Below are 15,918 nucleotides of genomic sequence, written 5' to 3'. Positions count from 1 at the left end.
TCAGAATAATAATACGCAATATGAGGTTGTTAAAAGCCTTAAATTCGAGAATCGTGTGGAAATTTAAGGAAATGTATCTGCTGCGTCCACGTGATATTTGCAATAATCACAGAGGACAATACACGAGGTGGTTGAGGCTTTCGTCTACCTGGATGCTGCAGGAGATCTCGGAGTCGTCCAGTAACCGGATCGTGCAGAGGACCTCCTGGTCCAAGGAGCGGATGCTAGGGCTGCGAAACCGGAGCATTTTCATCCTCCTGTCGGTTCTGTTTCAGCTCCTCATGTCAGCGGATCTACGGGCAGACCAGACGCACACGTACGTACACGGAAAACTCACGCATACACACGCATACATGCATGTGCCTTTTAGATGGGGCTTGTCACCCCTTGTGACGCCCTTGGGAATGAGTCGGTGGATGGAGAGATGGATGGATGGGTGGATAAGAGAACAGAGCGGGAGGGAGGAGAGCTTGCATCCGTCTCTTGCCTGCCCACTGATGAAGCTACAGGAGGGAGGATGGCTTCTCTCTCTCTCTCTCTCTCTCTGGTTTGCTCACCCCCACTTTTTTTTCTCTCTCTTTCCAAATTTCAGCGTGAACCTTCACATTGCAATTATGATTCCACGTGTGTGGTGTCAGATTTGCCACCTGGTGAATGTAAATCACCCGCCCTGTGGAGTTTGAAATAAAGCCTATCATGTTTTCATAATTCAGAGAAAACATATTCACTCACTCATTTTATGTGCTAAATTTATTGGGTGAATTTTATATAATAATTATGCTAAAATCTACAGATTCCCAGGTGCATGTAGTCATAGGCTATAGGTGTAAGGAAATATTTATTGCATTGCTTTTAACTTGTGCATCATCATGCGAATTTGTGTAGCTAAATGTCTGTGTTTACCTATGAGATTTTGAGGAAATACATCATATTACGCATTATTTCACAAGGTGATCGAACCTGTGATCAGAAACCCAAACAGCTGTAGTCAAAACAAATTTTAAATGCGGGATTATTTTAGTTTCATCAATAATGACGTCAAAGACAATTTAGCTGCAACGTGATATGAACGCTGTCCCTTTAAATGCGCAACGTAGCAGACGTGCTTGGTGCGTCATCACGTACTTTAGCCAAACCTGCGGACATGGTAGAAGAAGTCATTACGTTCATGTTTTTTTTCGCCTCTTTTATACAAGAGAGACGTGTTGAGTGTTTCGTATGGTTCAGTTTTTTCCCTGTAAAATGAGAGTTTTGCTTAGCGAAAACCGCAGTATTTAAGATCTTATTCTGTTAGTCAGCGGCCGAAAAAGTTAGAAGATGTTTATTGTTAGAACTAATAAAATATGCTCAGTGGTAGGCTACACCTGTGCAGGGGTTCCGTAATAATTAACGAGTGTATGAGTAAGATCCCAGCAGCTACGGAAGCACCGTCGGTACATTATAACGGTAGGTTACATCACATGAGCACTGATATTATTTCTACATATTTCTATGGTTCACATAGGCGATGTAAGATTTGTTGACCATGCAGCCAAGTTTATGGCAGCAGTTATAAATTAGTTAAAATTTTCTTTTCTTCTTAAATCCATGTCGGGACAGGCCCTGCCTTTAGGTGTCTGAGGATCCAGACAGGATGATCTACATCATAATGGGAGTCTCAGGCTGTGGGAAGTATGTATACTGTATATTTATGTTTATTTAGGAGAGCTTTACAAGGTGGCATCTGACCCATAAGAAGCACATTTAGTAGAGCATAACCAACATATTTAACTTTGTTGAGTCACACGAGGAAAAGGATGTGTAAATGCCTTGGAGAAAATAAATTAGATATTTGTTTAGAGATTACTAGGTGGTAGTTTATAAACTATTAATGTCCCATTACATAATTAGTAACAACAGTACACTGGTATCTGTTACAAGCTTCCTGAGGTAGTAAACCAACTGCAGCACAGTCCTGTAAGGGATGTAATTCAACACAAAAATACCACAGCAGAGCTGCAACTAACAATTATTTTCATTATCTGATGATCAGCAAATTTCTTTCTCGATTAATTGATTCATTAATCTGTCTATAAAATGTCAGAATCACAATTGCCTAAAGCCTAAGGCTCACATTGCTTGTTTTGTCTGCCAAAAGATATTCAAATTACTTTAACATAAGACAAAGAGAAGCAGCAAATTAGCATTTTTGCTTGAAAAATGTTATCAATTATTCCTTGATTATCAATATAGTTTCTGATTAATTTTTGCCAATCAACTAATCATTTAAGCTCTAAACTACAGCATGTCTGTGACAGTAAAGTATTGTCTCAAAGCAGCAAATCAGATCAATGTTTTCTTCTTATTAATATTATTGCACTGTATCAATTGGGTCTGTTATGTCTTCTTTTCTTATACAGAAGCACTTTAGGGGCTTTCCTATCAGAAAAGGTAATTGGATCCATTCCACCCCCATACACACAAACACACACACACGCACACACACACACACACACACACACACACACACACCTCCATCATGTTTCTGCACACAGTATGACTTTACACTCTCTTGTGCATATGTGTGTGTGTCTACTCATCAGCTGGGCTTGCCTCTGCATGAAGGGGATAACTTTCACCCACAGGGGAACATTGAGAAGATGGCTCATGGTGAACCACTGACAGACCAGGTCAGCCCAGGTGTGTGTCTGTGTGTGTGTGTGTGTGTGTGTGTGTGTGTGTGTGTGTGTGTGTGTGTCTGCTGGAGGTGTCTTGTCAGCTCAGACTGAATGTCAGTCATTTATGGAGTGAGCCATTTCTCTTCTGCCATGAGTAAATCATTGTCTCAGACTTGCAGCCACAGAAAACTCAACAAGTTTCCTTCACTAGAGCAGACAGAGCCGACAGTGGAATTAGCAGGGAGGGAAACTGAGCTTTTCATCACATCCCACAGTCCTAAAATTCACTTGAGGGATTTATTTTCTGTTTGTCCAACATTTATCTTTTCCCTGTCCGTGCTGACTTTCAAAAAAAAGGGAGACCTCCAAACAATTGACTGGCTACCTGCCAAAGTCGAGTTTACAAGCTTACAGGCAGCGCAACCTCTGCCAGCATGTAGCAGCAGTTTGCTGGTAGCAGTCTTTGGTGGTGATAACCTCCCACTCAGAAATCTGCTTTGAACGGCGGGGAGAATCCCCCTGGGATCTGCTCTGTCCAATGCTTTGGCATTTTAAAAACACTCAACATTTGGCAGTTTGAGAATGAATGATGAAGTGAGGCAGAAATGTAAATTTGGGATTACTGTCAGACTCTGGCAAAAAAATGTGCCTTTTACGCCAGTGTTAGAGTTGGCAGGTTGAGGTTGGCATAACCAGACAGGACATTTGATTCCTCTCATTCCAGTTCAGCTCTTCATATTAAAGGCACCGACTGCAGTGTGAAAAAAAATGTGACTCCGGTTCAGTTGTAACCAAATTAGGACTGATTCTATTTCTGATTGCAGTGTAATCAAAGATGTGTCTGTACTGCCTGATCTGTGTTTGATTCCGTTATTGTTTTTTTTTTAAAGACTCTTTTAGTTAAGTCCATTAAACAGAAAATATTGTTAGTGTGAATTCTGACTTGGAATAATCAGATCTACCATAAACACTTCTTCACAGCTTCTGCTGCATTGTGCTCAATGTAACTATGAGTGTAGTTAGTTTTTTACATTTGACCTTTTTGTCAGATATCTTTTTCATATCTGAATGTAGTATTTTCAGAGGAGCAAGGTTTCTACATCAGTTTCACCATTGCAGGCTCAGCTCACTCTGTCTGTCCTGTGATGCTCTGCAATGCACGGCTTGCCCCTCTGATGGCCAATGATATGCTGAAAGATATGCTGAGTGTATGTGATTGGATTTACATACCCACTTACCATTGTATTAAAGGGCAAAGCCAGAATCTGTGTTCATGCTAGTGACCACAAAAGTGAGGCAAAGCCTTCTCTTCCTTTCCTGGGCAGCCAAAACTACTCAAAGGTGTAAACCCCTGAAACCAAGTAAATAATAAGATTTATTTTCCTTCTTTAAAGTGGCTATAATCAGTATTTTTTATATTAACAATGTATCAAATGACAATGCATGTGAAAGGGGTCACTCATACTGATGAACCTACAGAGAATTATCACCTGAATCTGCAGCTTCCCTCGGCTTTACTGAGATTTGTAGTGAGTTTCAGCTCATTGTTTAGCTGTCCGTCCCGCAACTTGGTTCACTCTCACCACCCTCAGCGTTGTTTTCGGCCGCAGCAGGCAGCTGTTTCCAGAGAAAAACCTCTAAAAACCCAATCTAAACTCTACCTGCTCGGCACCAAATGGCAGACAGACACAGTTCTTGTGAACATAGTGGAGCATTTAGCAGCTAAAGAGACAGATATTTCCCTCAGGAGTTGGTAGAGACTAAAAACAGAGCTAAAAGAGAGAGAATATTGGACTTATAATCATCAGGTGGCCAGAAACATGACTCAAAATGAATGATAATGTAGCTTCGTAACTGCTGGATGTGTAAATAAGCAACTGTTTGCTAACAAGTTTGATGTATCAATTTAAAAGGTGATGATATGTCAATGTTGTGTTCATAGCTTGTCATTGCAGGTTTAAGTTACTTTAACTTTTAAGCTTTTGGAAGGAGACTACAGGCTGCTCTATTTCTTAAGCAAAACATTTATTAACAAGGACAACTGCTGCTGTAGACAACCATAAAATAAATATACAACAAGCTGTTCATAACAAAAATGTAACCAGTTGTTATGTTGTTGTTTGTTTCTTCAGGACAGATTGCCTTGGCTTCTCAAACTGCATGAAGTCATTGAGAGGTAAGAATAAACAAACCTTTTATACACACAGATTATTATGCACATGCACACTCACGTGAACATTTTGCACTGAAAACACAACATACTTTTATAATGACAGAAATGGAGAAGAGGATGGGTTTAGAGAGTGAGAGGGAGCTGAAGAGCAGAGCAGCGAGGTAAGGATATGCAGGCGTGAAATTGTCAGAAAAAAAGATAAAAAATATCAGAGATGGTTTTGAAAATTGAGATGAAAACCAGAGAGCGAGGAGAGGGAGTTTGGGAGAGTAAAGACTAAGATTAAGTGAGCGAGGGTGTAGAGAAGAGGTGAGGGAGAACTGAAAAGTATGCCATCTCTTTCTTAAAACGTCAGCGGCGACATCAAAGACTTCTTTTCCTCAACTCTTCCACACTCAGTCACACTTATTTTTCTCTATCAGCTCGTCCTTGTATGCCGTCTCTTCTCTTCTCTTCATTCTTCTCTTTAGCGGTTTGTGATCGGAGTTCACTTTAAGTTTGTTTAGTTTGTTTCCCCACTGTTTTCAACCTTTTTCTTGTTATCCACATGACATTTCAGTGTACAGCTCAGCATTTATTACTAATTCACTCCTGCTCTTACTAACTATGTGCATATGTGTCTTCTCATCCTAGAGAACGGTGTTCAGGGTCTGATGCTCTTGTGGCGTGCTCCGCCCTGAAGCGCCTGTACAGACAGATCCTGCTCTATGGCTCCAAAGCCCTCGCTCCCTCTTCTGGTCCAGACCAAGATATTTTGCCTCCCACCTCTCCTGATGTCTTTTTTCTTTTCCTACATGGTGACTACGATCTCCTTCACCAGAGGATGGTGGCCCGGAGGGGACATTACATGAAAGAAGACCTGCTGCGTTCCCAGTTTGACGTTTTAGAGCCGCCGTTGGATGAGGAGAATGTGTTGCCACTGGACATCCGGAGGAGCATCCCTGATATGGCCACGGAGGTTGAGAAGCACATCATCAGCATCAAGTCGTCACCAGTGGCTTAACCACCGTAGCATATCAAAAGAGATCTTCATCATCATCATGTTTTCAAGTGTGTTCAGTTTTTAGCCATGCTAGTGGCGTGATTCTAGGGATGGTCCACCACTTTGGTCCAGACTGAAATATCTCAACAACTATTAGATGGATTGCCATGAAATTTGCTACAGATATTCAAAGTCCCTACAGGATCAATTCTAATGACTTCCGTGATCCCCTGACACACTAGCGTAGCGCCACAAGCCGGTCAAAGTTTTCACTTGTTCAGTGAAATATCTCAACATCTATTTGATGGACTGGCACAAAATTCTGTACATACATGGTTCCCAGACGGGAACTGACTTTGGTGATTCTCGGACTTTTCCCCTTCAGTATAGCATGAACTACAGAATCTGTATGATCCTGTGGTGCATTTGGGATTCTGGAAACTGCAGCTAGTTAGCTGAAAATATTTCAAAGCCCAGCCCAAGTGCCATTCCAGTATATGCTGTGGGTGTGAGTGTTTGATATTGCAAAGGTTTGGGACCAAAAAGTGCTTTTTTTGTGAAATAAAAATTAACTGATGACGGTTTTGGTTGAATAAGTTATACCTTGAGTTTTGGAAAGCTGTGTTTAATTTTTAATTTTTTTTTACTTTGACATTAAATTTAAATGTTTGCATTACGTGCTGACATTTTAACGACACAGGGAGCTAAGGTTTTAACTAACTTTATTAATTTAATTTCATTCAACAATTATTTACTTCATTTATATATTATTACTTACTCGAATTATTGATTAATCATTTGGTCTATAAAATATCAGAGAATGGTGAAAAGTGTTGGCCACAATTTCCTAAAGGCCAAGGTGCTTTATTTACCATTAAACTTTGATCTTTAATAGTTGATCTTAATGCATTAGAGTTAGCTATCCCATTCATTTTTGATTTGTCCGACCAACAGTGCAAAACTCAAAGATATTCAGTTTACAATCACATTAGACAATGAAAAGCAGAAAATCCTCACAATTCAGAAGCTGGAATTAGGGAATGTTAACTAATTTTTGTTTGAAAAATGACAAACAATTAATGGATTATCAGAATAGATGCCTATTCATTTTCTGTCAATCAACTAATCGTTTCAGCTCTACAGGGAACCCATTAAATACATCAGAAAATAAATCTTTTTTTCTTAATCCCTGAAAAGTTAATTTATATATTTGTATGATTTAGGTTCAGTTTGGTTTAGATGACAATTAGAAGCAGAATCCCAGGCCTGTGGAAACACACGTGATGTGTTGATGATTTACTTTCTTAACAAATTCTACTTGATTTAACACAATATTTTGTTCCAGATTTTTCTGTTTTCTCTCATCTGCTCTTAAATAGATTTTTAAAAATCTAAGCTGCTTTGCTGGAGTTCCTGACAACTTAGCATCAGTAAATGGATTAGTTTAGTTGCAGGTTACTGCAAATCATGTTTTGTATCATTTGATCTGTCAAACCACCTTTCATGCACTGACATCACCTGCCAAATGCACCAACCAATCTTAGTAAAATCTTCACACAGAATAATATCAAAGACGAACAAAGGGATTTAGATTCAACACCTTACTGCTGCACACTGCTGTGAGGCAGGTTTAGCTCCTCTGACAATAGGTTGTTACCATACTAAAGGTCAGATCAGGTCAAGGCTTTGTGATCGTTGTTTCCTGATCTATAAGCATCTTCAGATGACACACACACACACAGGTGACCATTACCACAACACCCCCACACTCTCTGCCAAACACACACCTCCACTCAGCAGTGTAGAGCTGTTTTTGTGGTGTGACTCATCTCCAAACCTCAACCCGAATATTTTAGGAGCTTCTAATCCAGAAAACCCCCCTTGGCTACTCTCATATCTCACACATCCAGACAAATGGCCGCACACACACACACACACGCCGCTAGAGATAAAAACCCCCTCAGTCTGGCAGCAACAGACAAACACGCACAGGTTGTCAAGTGGATCACATGCACACATATCTGATGTCAGAGTACGTGTCGTCTGCGTCAGTTAATCCACTAGGTTTCTGTGAGTGAGGAAACAAAATCAGGCATGGAAAACAGTGCAACCCTCATGAACACACACACAGATACACACTCACATATCTAACTATACAAACCAAAATTGCTGATATTACTGAGGAGTTTAAGTGTAATTGCCCTCTAGTGTTTGTAGTTGAGTAGATGTAAATAGTACAGAAAATAGTATGGTAAAATACCTACTTAAAAAGTCTGATTTGATTTACTAATAACTCATTTTGATGAGTAGAGGATTTTCTCTCAAATTCGGTGAACAGTGTGTTGGATTATAGTTACACTAATAAATGATGTTTTTATCAATCAAAGATGGCAGACCAGTTTGTGTATGACTCTTGTCTTTATTGATTGCTACACCAACTCTGGGTACAATGTTATATATTTTCAGCTTCTCAAATGTCAATCTTTTTAATATGATTGTAAATGGAACATCTTTGGACTTTGGACTCTTAGTTGATCCTGAAGACGTCACCTTGGCCTTTAGCTAGTTTAGGGAAGTTGTGATTTTGTATTTTCTGACATTTTAGAGACTAAAATGATGAATGTATTAATCACAAAAGAAAAACAATCGACAGATTAATTGATAATGAAAATAATCATTTGTAGCAGCCAAACTACTGTTGAATTACCTGTAAGGTTAAGCCTATTGCAGAACTACTGTTAACATTACAATGAACATGGAGGCATGAAGGGAATGTAACATGTTTTACAATGCAGGACATCACCATAAATTTGTGTGAAATGACAAACTGCATACATAATAAAACACATACATATCTGAGGGACAATAGAATTTTGTTGACTGACTCAAAAAGTAAATAACAGAATTGCATTCAACAGATTACAGATTACATCAGATCCACAAGTCAGCTAGATGAGTGAAAGTATTTGCTGTTAAGTGAAATCCAAACGGATACAAAATGTACCCACTCCTTATGGCATAAAAACACTGTGGCATGGTGTATTTACTGGAGCTAGGTTGAATATAAGCATAAGGAAATAACAGTAAATCCCAGGTATTACCAGTAAGTGCAGTGAAAGATAGTTTGGCACAAAGGGTTTCTAGGAACAGCCTCACCAATGTAAAGTAAATCATCATAATCATCATCAGCATAGGTTGTGTTGTAAGTGAGCCTGTGTGATATAAACATTGACATTCAAGCACTTTTTGGCTTTGCACAAAGTCAACCTCTCCATTTTAAATACATCTTTTGGAGCCGAGTCTACCTTTGGACACAAACTTTATAATTAGCTGGTGTGTCTGATCTTTACAGCACAAGAGTAGCAAGGGAGAGTGGGAACAGCACACAACAGATTGTGCTCCTGGTTCAGTCTGCTGACTGAGACCGAGAGTGTGAATCCTCTGTGTGCTTCCAGGACATCTGACTGTCTCTGGGTGTTACAAGATTTCATTATTGTCCAGGTGGCAAGATGAAAAGCGCCTTGAGCTTCATATCGTTGCACAGAGATAAATAATCCATGACCTGTCTCTGATTACGTTTGCAATTGCTACAAGTCTACATATGTAAGGTGGATTGAAGTGCCTGTATGGACCTGCTTCAGTGTGTGTCACTGACGGAGTGAAAGTGATTGTATTCTTTTGTTTTTACCCTAATATTAACCCAAAGTATTCACTCTGGAAGGACAAAAAGGAAGGAAAAATCCTGCTACTGTATATGTGTACATTTTCTCAGTTCTCACTTCATAAAAAGCAAGTCAAGTCAATTTGTACATGTATTTATACAGTCAAATATCACAAATTTGCCTCAAGGGGCTTTACAATCTGTATATCATACGGTACCCACTATCCTTAGACCCTCAATTCGGATAAAGAAAAACAAGTATTAAGCGTACTAGGTTAAGGGTGACTGTTACGCTATGATTGAACATAATGTACTACTGCAGACAGAGGTTAGTATGGGAAGTTAAGGAATGAATATAAGGATTACTTTGAAAGTACAGCAATATACTGTAAATATGGCTTACATGTCTCATGTTCATTTTTGTAAAGCACTTTATAATCATTGATAATGATAAGTTTATTATTATTATTATTATTATTATTATTATTATGTTTGAGTGTGCGTGCTTATATCTAATATGTATATGTGCATTTACTTATGTATGTATATGTGCACAGATCAACATCTGTGTGTGTGTGTGTGTGTGTGTGTGTGTGTGTGTGTGTGTGTGTGTGTCAGAGACTGAGCAGGTGTTGTACAGCAGTGGTGAGGTCTCCTCCTGTGCTGATGAGGGCCTGAAGGTTTGCCTGTCTGTCGCTGAAGCCCATTGAGCTCAGCTGCTCCAGCTCCTCCTGGAACTCAACCTCCTCACCATGGACCTGACAGGACATGACAGGAGAGATATTTAAAGTATTATTCATTACAATAACACGATCAAAAAGAATAAGTAAACAGGTTTTGTGCCTCTGGGAGTGAAAACGTGCCATACAATTTGACAAAACTTCACGTGTGTCTCTCCTATTCTGTCCTTCACTCTTTTTAAATAAATAAGAACAATGAAACAAACAGATGAATGAACTTTCTGGAGATCATGCAGTCTATTTAGTTAGACTGAATCTTGACAAGAAATGTGTCCACAGCATACTTAACTGTATTTTCTTATTTGACCACACTGTACCACACAAATGCATGTGGGAAGCACAGGTAGCAACAGTGACTCCTGTTCTACTTAATGTGACAAACTTTAAAGAGTAACTCAACAGTAGATTTTGGAAGGAGGAAAAACATAGCTGCACTGGCCTCTACAGGTTGAAAGGTATAAATCTCTCGAACCTCTGACCACGTCAAACATCACAGCTGGATGTGGCCAGATGTGGTGTAGCGTGGTACTATAGATTATTAGACTGGGTGCAGTTATTCTCTAAATGTGTTACTGTGTAAATACTTTGACTGAACCATCATATTAGGGACATGTTGTATCATATGCTTGCCTTTTGTGATAATAATAAGAAGAGGCCAGCATTGTAAAGGGAAGGTACCAGTTGACCTTTGGCCTAAAAATGTTATTTACTGGTGATATTTCAAATTCAGGCGCAGTTCAGATCAATTACAGAAGCAGAAAACAAGGTTATAAGGAAACATTCAGATACCCCATAATTGCTGTTAGCCAGTGCCTGTAGCATCTGTTGTACAAACTGCTGCTGCTGCTGCTCTATCACCGTGGCAACCCCAAGACCACTTCCTGATTGGCCGTTAAGGACAGAGTCGGATGCTAGCTCAGGGGCAGCATTAACACTGGCTCCAATGTTTCCGAGTCCAGCCCTGCAAGACAGACATGTGGTGGTACTTTGCATAAAAGTGCTGCTTCTACCCAGAAACTAAACCAATCTTGTGAGTAATCTTCAGCTCGAGGTGCACTGTGTGCGTTTGTTTTGTGTATTTATACTCACGTAGGTATCAGTGCAGGAGCCTCTGCAGCCAGAGTCTGTAGGGCCTGTTGGATCTGTAGCAGAGCCTCCATGGCTCTGGGGTTCAACATGGCTGACAGCAGCTCTGGACTCTGCATCTACATATTTATCATTGGCCATTAATAATGAAGATATTAATCAGAAACAATAAGCACTGGAGTTGTAGCAGAGACTGTGTGGAGTTTACTATGGAAGACTACAAGTAAATGATGAATGTATCATCATATACATAAGACATTTTGCCCAATATTGAGCAAATCATAATTACATCACTGTATGTTATCTAGTTGCAAGAAGTGAGAGTGTTTAACAGTGAGGAGAGTAACTAACCTGTTGCAGGAAGAGAGGGATCTGCTGTCTCATCTGCTGCTGCAGCTGAGGATTTCCTGAGAACAAAGGGTGGCTCAGCAGCATCTGAAACAGTATGAAAATGAGAGCCGTATGGGCTGTAAGACTTGTGTAGGATTTGTGTGGAGAGATTATGGGGATATGTTAACAAGACGTGGGGTAGGGGTGGATTGTAGCCTGGTTCCACACCTCTGAATTGCAGCCCATGTGATTCAGATGCTCATAAATAACATAATCTAAAAGATAACTACATGGTTGGGAAGAAGAAAATGCTATGCAGCTGTCAAGTGAAAACAAGCTATCTAACTGGCTCTCATGTGTTCCCTGCCCATGCATGTTTATGTGCTTGCATCCACCCATAAATTGTGTATGTGTCACCTGTGCAGCCAGGTCAGGATTCTGGCTGAGGCAATTCAGGAGACTGCTGACATACGGCCCAGACAGCAGGCTCTCCATCAGTCCTGGACTGGCCATGATCTCCTCTAGCAGTGACTGCATGCCTGATGGAAAAGAGGGGTGAGGCCACAGACACAAGATGAAGAAAGGCAGGGAGAAATGTACATGTATAGTTATAGTTCAGCCAATTAAAATTGATGACCTGTTTCTTGGTTTGTTTGGGGGGAAATGGCTGAGTACCAACACCTTTAAAATAACTTGAAATACATCAAAGGACAAAAAAGGGTAAAACTGAGAAAGCATGCGTTATTGTAGGTTACCCCACTATCCCATGGCCCTCTCTTAGTGTAGTTAAACTGTGTGGATTTGTATTTTCGTGCCTGCAGTGCTCTGAGGGTTTGGATCAGCTCTGGGCGTGGCGTTCACTTCTCTGAGAGGATCTGTGGAGTGAGTGGAGAGGGGTGAAGTCTGCTCGCTTTCTTTTTCAGTTGGCTGTTGATTCCCAGATGATGTAGTCACAACCGGGGGTTCTCCTATCTGGATCTGAAAGACACACCAAAAACAACAGATTGAAAAATATTAGTTTGACATTATCGGAACAGATAATTCAGAAAAACACAATTTCCAAACCTGTACCTGTGATAATTTGAGACTTTTTGTGTCTGTCTTCTGAAGGCCATCACAATCACCAGTGATGGTTTCAGGGTTGTCCTGCTCTGGCTGCAAATTGTCTAATGCTCTGTCTTCATTACGCATCACTTCCTCTATCATGTCAGGGTTCCTGACGAGCTCCAGCACCTGGAAAGGGAAGGAAGAGCAAGAAGATGTTGAACATATGGGTGGGAGAAATTAGTCAAGGAGGGAGCAACTATGTTCAAGTCGCAGTGAAATGAAAAAAAATCACAATTAAGTGATATAAGTAGTAACTTGGTACAGTGGGGCATTTTTGCACATACACAGTATAATGCCGTCACAACTCGTAACAAATCTGTACCTCAAACACACACTCACACACCCTTTTTATCCCCACCTGTGTGATGACATCTGCGTTGTTAAGTATATCTCCCACCTCTGGGTTTGTCTGCAGGAGCTGCTGAATTTGAGGATTTGACAGAATGAGCTGTCTGGTAAGTTGAGGGCTGGAGGTGGAGAGGGTGCTCTGCACAAAGGGGCTGCCCAGGACATGGCACATTATCTGCGGGTCAGCCAGCAGCTGGCTCTCCATCTGCCGCTGGAGCGCAGGGAAGAAGCCACGCCCGCTGTTTGTTAGGCCAAGACTGTCCAGACCTTCCACTATGGAGACAAGGTCAGATCGAAAGACCAGGAGTATGTAAGCCCAGATAGAGAGGAGAGGAAAAATTTAAAGTGGAAACACAAATTAAATGCAAATGTGATGTGAGATTGAAATGTGAGAAAAGGAAGAAAATAATTGGAGGTGAGGGGAGTTCCTGTGTTGTGCAGTTCTTACCCAGACAGAGGGGAGAGGTGGGAGATGGTGTGGAGTTATCAGGGTCAGGATCAAGAACGGCTGTGAGCTCTGACTGGACCTCATCTGGAGCTGGATCACTGTTGGGAGCAGCAGATGAATGCTGAGGCCTGAGAAGGATGGACTGAATCTGAATCTAGAGTTCCAGTACTGTGGTAAAAAAAAATGACAACTGTATGCATGCAAAGGTATTTTGGGCTCAAGTCAAATTTAATGCATTATTTGGGAGTCTGACACTGATGCTGATTACTGTGAAACAATCATTATTTCATTTGCTTGTTTGTATAAAATTATTGCTGAATTTAAAAGCATTTGAGGAAAAAAAAAGTTTAAACAGTACATTTTAGGAAAATACCATCCATTTTTCATTTCAATCTGTTATTGTGTCCCATAACAGGTCAGTCCATACTTACAAACATTGGACACTCTTCCCTAAAGTAAGGAACTGAATAGGGTGCTGACTTTGTTGACCTGCAACTTTTTGTTCTGTCTCCTTCACTCCTTTAAAATCTGTTGCAATGATATAAACGTAATTTTATTTTGGTAGTGCAACATGCAGTTCTTCTACCAGCCTGTCTCACAGGACAGAAATGACTTCACCAACAATCACAAGACAATGCGGTGCAGTTCTATATTTAGCAGAGCACCTTATAGTGACATTGCAAATTTACTGTCTTTCCATTTGATTTCTAGATTTAGGCAAAAGTGATCCTGGTTTACCAACATTGACTGTCTCGGTGCACAAAAGTAAAGTGTCTAATTTAAAAAGGAGTCCTCCCTGGCATCCACGTGCTGTATGTAGAATACTAAAACACACAGTTTACTATTTCTAGACACATAATGTACATTCCTGTAAATTAGGATATATGATGTGGGTCTGATGACCCCATGAGTCAGCTCTTTAAATGTTTCCGAGTACCTTTGGATCATGCAGAGGCTGACTGAGCCATCTTGTGCTTTAAGGTGACTCAGGAGTTCTGACTCTCTGAGGATCCGGCCGGAATGGATCAGCACCAGCCGCTCTGCCGCGACTCCCAGGCGCTCTGCTAGACCCCATTTCAGCTGTACACACAGACACCAAAACATCAGACTTTGTCCGTGTTTTCACATTCGTCCACAGCTTGAGCGCAAATCAAACAATTTTTACATTTAGACCGAAATTATCTTGACCTGTCTGGCGGTGCAGCCTCCGCTAACGGTGAAGTCTTTGCTCTCTGTGAGACTTTTAACGGCAACGTGGATCGTTTCAGACCTCTGACAATCACTCGGTGCTCTCGGTTCATCCTTCACCGCGCCTGACATCTCAGTCCTGTCTGGCTGCTGCTGCTGCTGATGATGATGATGAAGAAGAAGATGAGCGGACCTGGAGAGGAGCGCACAGTCCCGGGGCGGAGGTGCGTGTCTGTCCCGATGACTCGGCAGAAAGTTGTGCGGATGTGTGCCAGCTCTGACCAGGCTGCGCAGGGCGGTGTAGATACAAATCCTACACCTTTGTATTGTCTTTCTTACCTTTTATAATATACAGTTTTTCACATGGGTGCCACTGCGAGCAGTCTGATTACATGATTTCATAACTAACAGTTATGTAACCGGAGTCAACTTAAAGATATAGTACACAAAATCAGTAATAATCATCGGCAGTTCTAAGACTATGTGCGCTCTGATTTATTTCACTTTTTAAAAAGTCCATCCAGATTGCACAAAACATATTTTTAAAGCCTCAAAAAAGCACATTTCCCCAAATTTCTCCAAAGTGGCTGTATTATGGGTCCAAAAGTCAAATATAATCTCTATTCTCTCTGGATTTCAGCTCAGAGCTGCTACAACTGAATTATGCTGCACAAACTGTGGAAGTCAGGGCTGAACTTTGACATGTGATGCTTTAAAATGATTATCAATAGGAAGAAAGATGTTACTCTTGCTGATTGTATTACAAAACTCAGACGTTTCCTATTACAAGATGATGAGGGTTGGGAGTGAGTTTTAAGAATCAGTGACATCTTTTAAATTGGGTTTTGAAAAGTGCTCTATAAATGATTATTATTAAAGTTTTGGTGCCAACAAGTTGTCGATGGCTACACTATACCCATACAGAAATACAGCTTGGGCCTGTACAGTTGCATTTTGCATTTCAGACCCAGGTTCATAAAAATCTTTCATGACAATATACAAAAAATGGAAGAATTTTTTCACTGAAAAAGTCCTTTATTAACTCAACAGTGAGGAAAAAAACAACAAAACAAAAACATACATTTTACATCTGTCATTTTGGCATTAAACCCAACAGACAGATCAGGCACACGGCCTTCAACAGATGAGTGATGCAGTGGCACACTTGTGCCTGCAGAGGGCAGCACTGTGTGCCAAG

General features: G+C 40.6%; 3 protein-coding genes across 12 annotated transcripts in view; 1 reads left to right on the top strand and 2 right to left on the bottom strand.

Annotated features, from left to right (window-relative positions):
* frmd3 (FERM domain containing 3) overlaps nt 1–488 on the bottom strand; it is a 58,607-nt gene extending 58,119 nt beyond the window's left edge. For all 6 annotated transcript variants that reach the window (XM_044197014.1, XM_044197017.1, XM_044197018.1 and 3 more), the window contains exon 1: nt 149–488. In XM_044197014.1, the coding sequence (XP_044052949.1) occupies nt 149–253 (105 nt within the window). In that variant the 5' untranslated portion in view covers nt 254–488. The remainder of the gene's footprint in view (nt 1–148) is intronic.
* A 623-nt stretch (nt 489–1,111) lies between these two features.
* On the top strand, nt 1,112–6,391 carry LOC122876194 (probable gluconokinase). Of its 4 annotated transcripts, none has more exons than XM_044196222.1 (6): nt 1,113–1,446; nt 1,600–1,671; nt 2,400–2,430; nt 2,583–2,669; nt 4,790–4,833; nt 5,464–6,391. In XM_044196222.1, exons 2-6 carry the CDS (start codon nt 1,634–1,636, stop codon nt 5,831–5,833), a joined length of 570 nt encoding a protein of 189 aa, XP_044052157.1. In that variant the 5' UTR covers nt 1,113–1,446; nt 1,600–1,633; the 3' UTR covers nt 5,834–6,391. The 4 variants fall into 4 exon arrangements, with proteins under 4 accessions (XP_044052159.1, XP_044052160.1, XP_044052157.1 ...); XM_044196223.1 differs by having other exon boundaries at nt 1,595–1,671; XM_044196224.1 differs by lacking the exon at nt 2,583–2,669 and having other exon boundaries at nt 1,112–1,446.
* Nucleotides 6,392–8,211: 1,820 nt separating this feature from the next.
* On the bottom strand, nt 8,212–15,613 carry LOC122876192 (ubiquilin-1-like). 2 transcript variants are annotated; one of them, XM_044196217.1, is made up of 11 exons: nt 14,721–15,613; nt 14,470–14,612; nt 13,533–13,660; nt 13,095–13,357; nt 12,701–12,862; nt 12,445–12,607; nt 12,047–12,168; nt 11,651–11,734; nt 11,303–11,418; nt 11,003–11,174; nt 8,212–10,231 (listed from the first exon to the last, which is right to left on the bottom strand). In XM_044196217.1, exons 1-11 carry the CDS (start codon nt 14,850–14,852, stop codon nt 10,088–10,090), a joined length of 1,629 nt encoding a protein of 542 aa, XP_044052152.1. In that variant the 5' UTR covers nt 14,853–15,613; the 3' UTR covers nt 8,212–10,087. The 2 variants fall into 2 exon arrangements, with proteins under 2 accessions (XP_044052152.1, XP_044052153.1); XM_044196218.1 differs by having other exon boundaries at nt 13,533–13,630.
* Nucleotides 15,614–15,918: the final 305 nt, after the last annotated feature.

The sequence above is a fragment of the Siniperca chuatsi genome, linkage group LG5 (assembly GCF_020085105.1).
Source record: "Siniperca chuatsi isolate FFG_IHB_CAS linkage group LG5, ASM2008510v1, whole genome shotgun sequence".
Classification (NCBI taxonomy): domain Eukaryota; kingdom Metazoa; phylum Chordata; class Actinopteri; order Centrarchiformes; family Sinipercidae; genus Siniperca; species Siniperca chuatsi.
The sequence above is the reverse complement of the archived record's forward strand: the minus strand, read 5'-3'. Positions and strand labels throughout refer to the sequence as shown.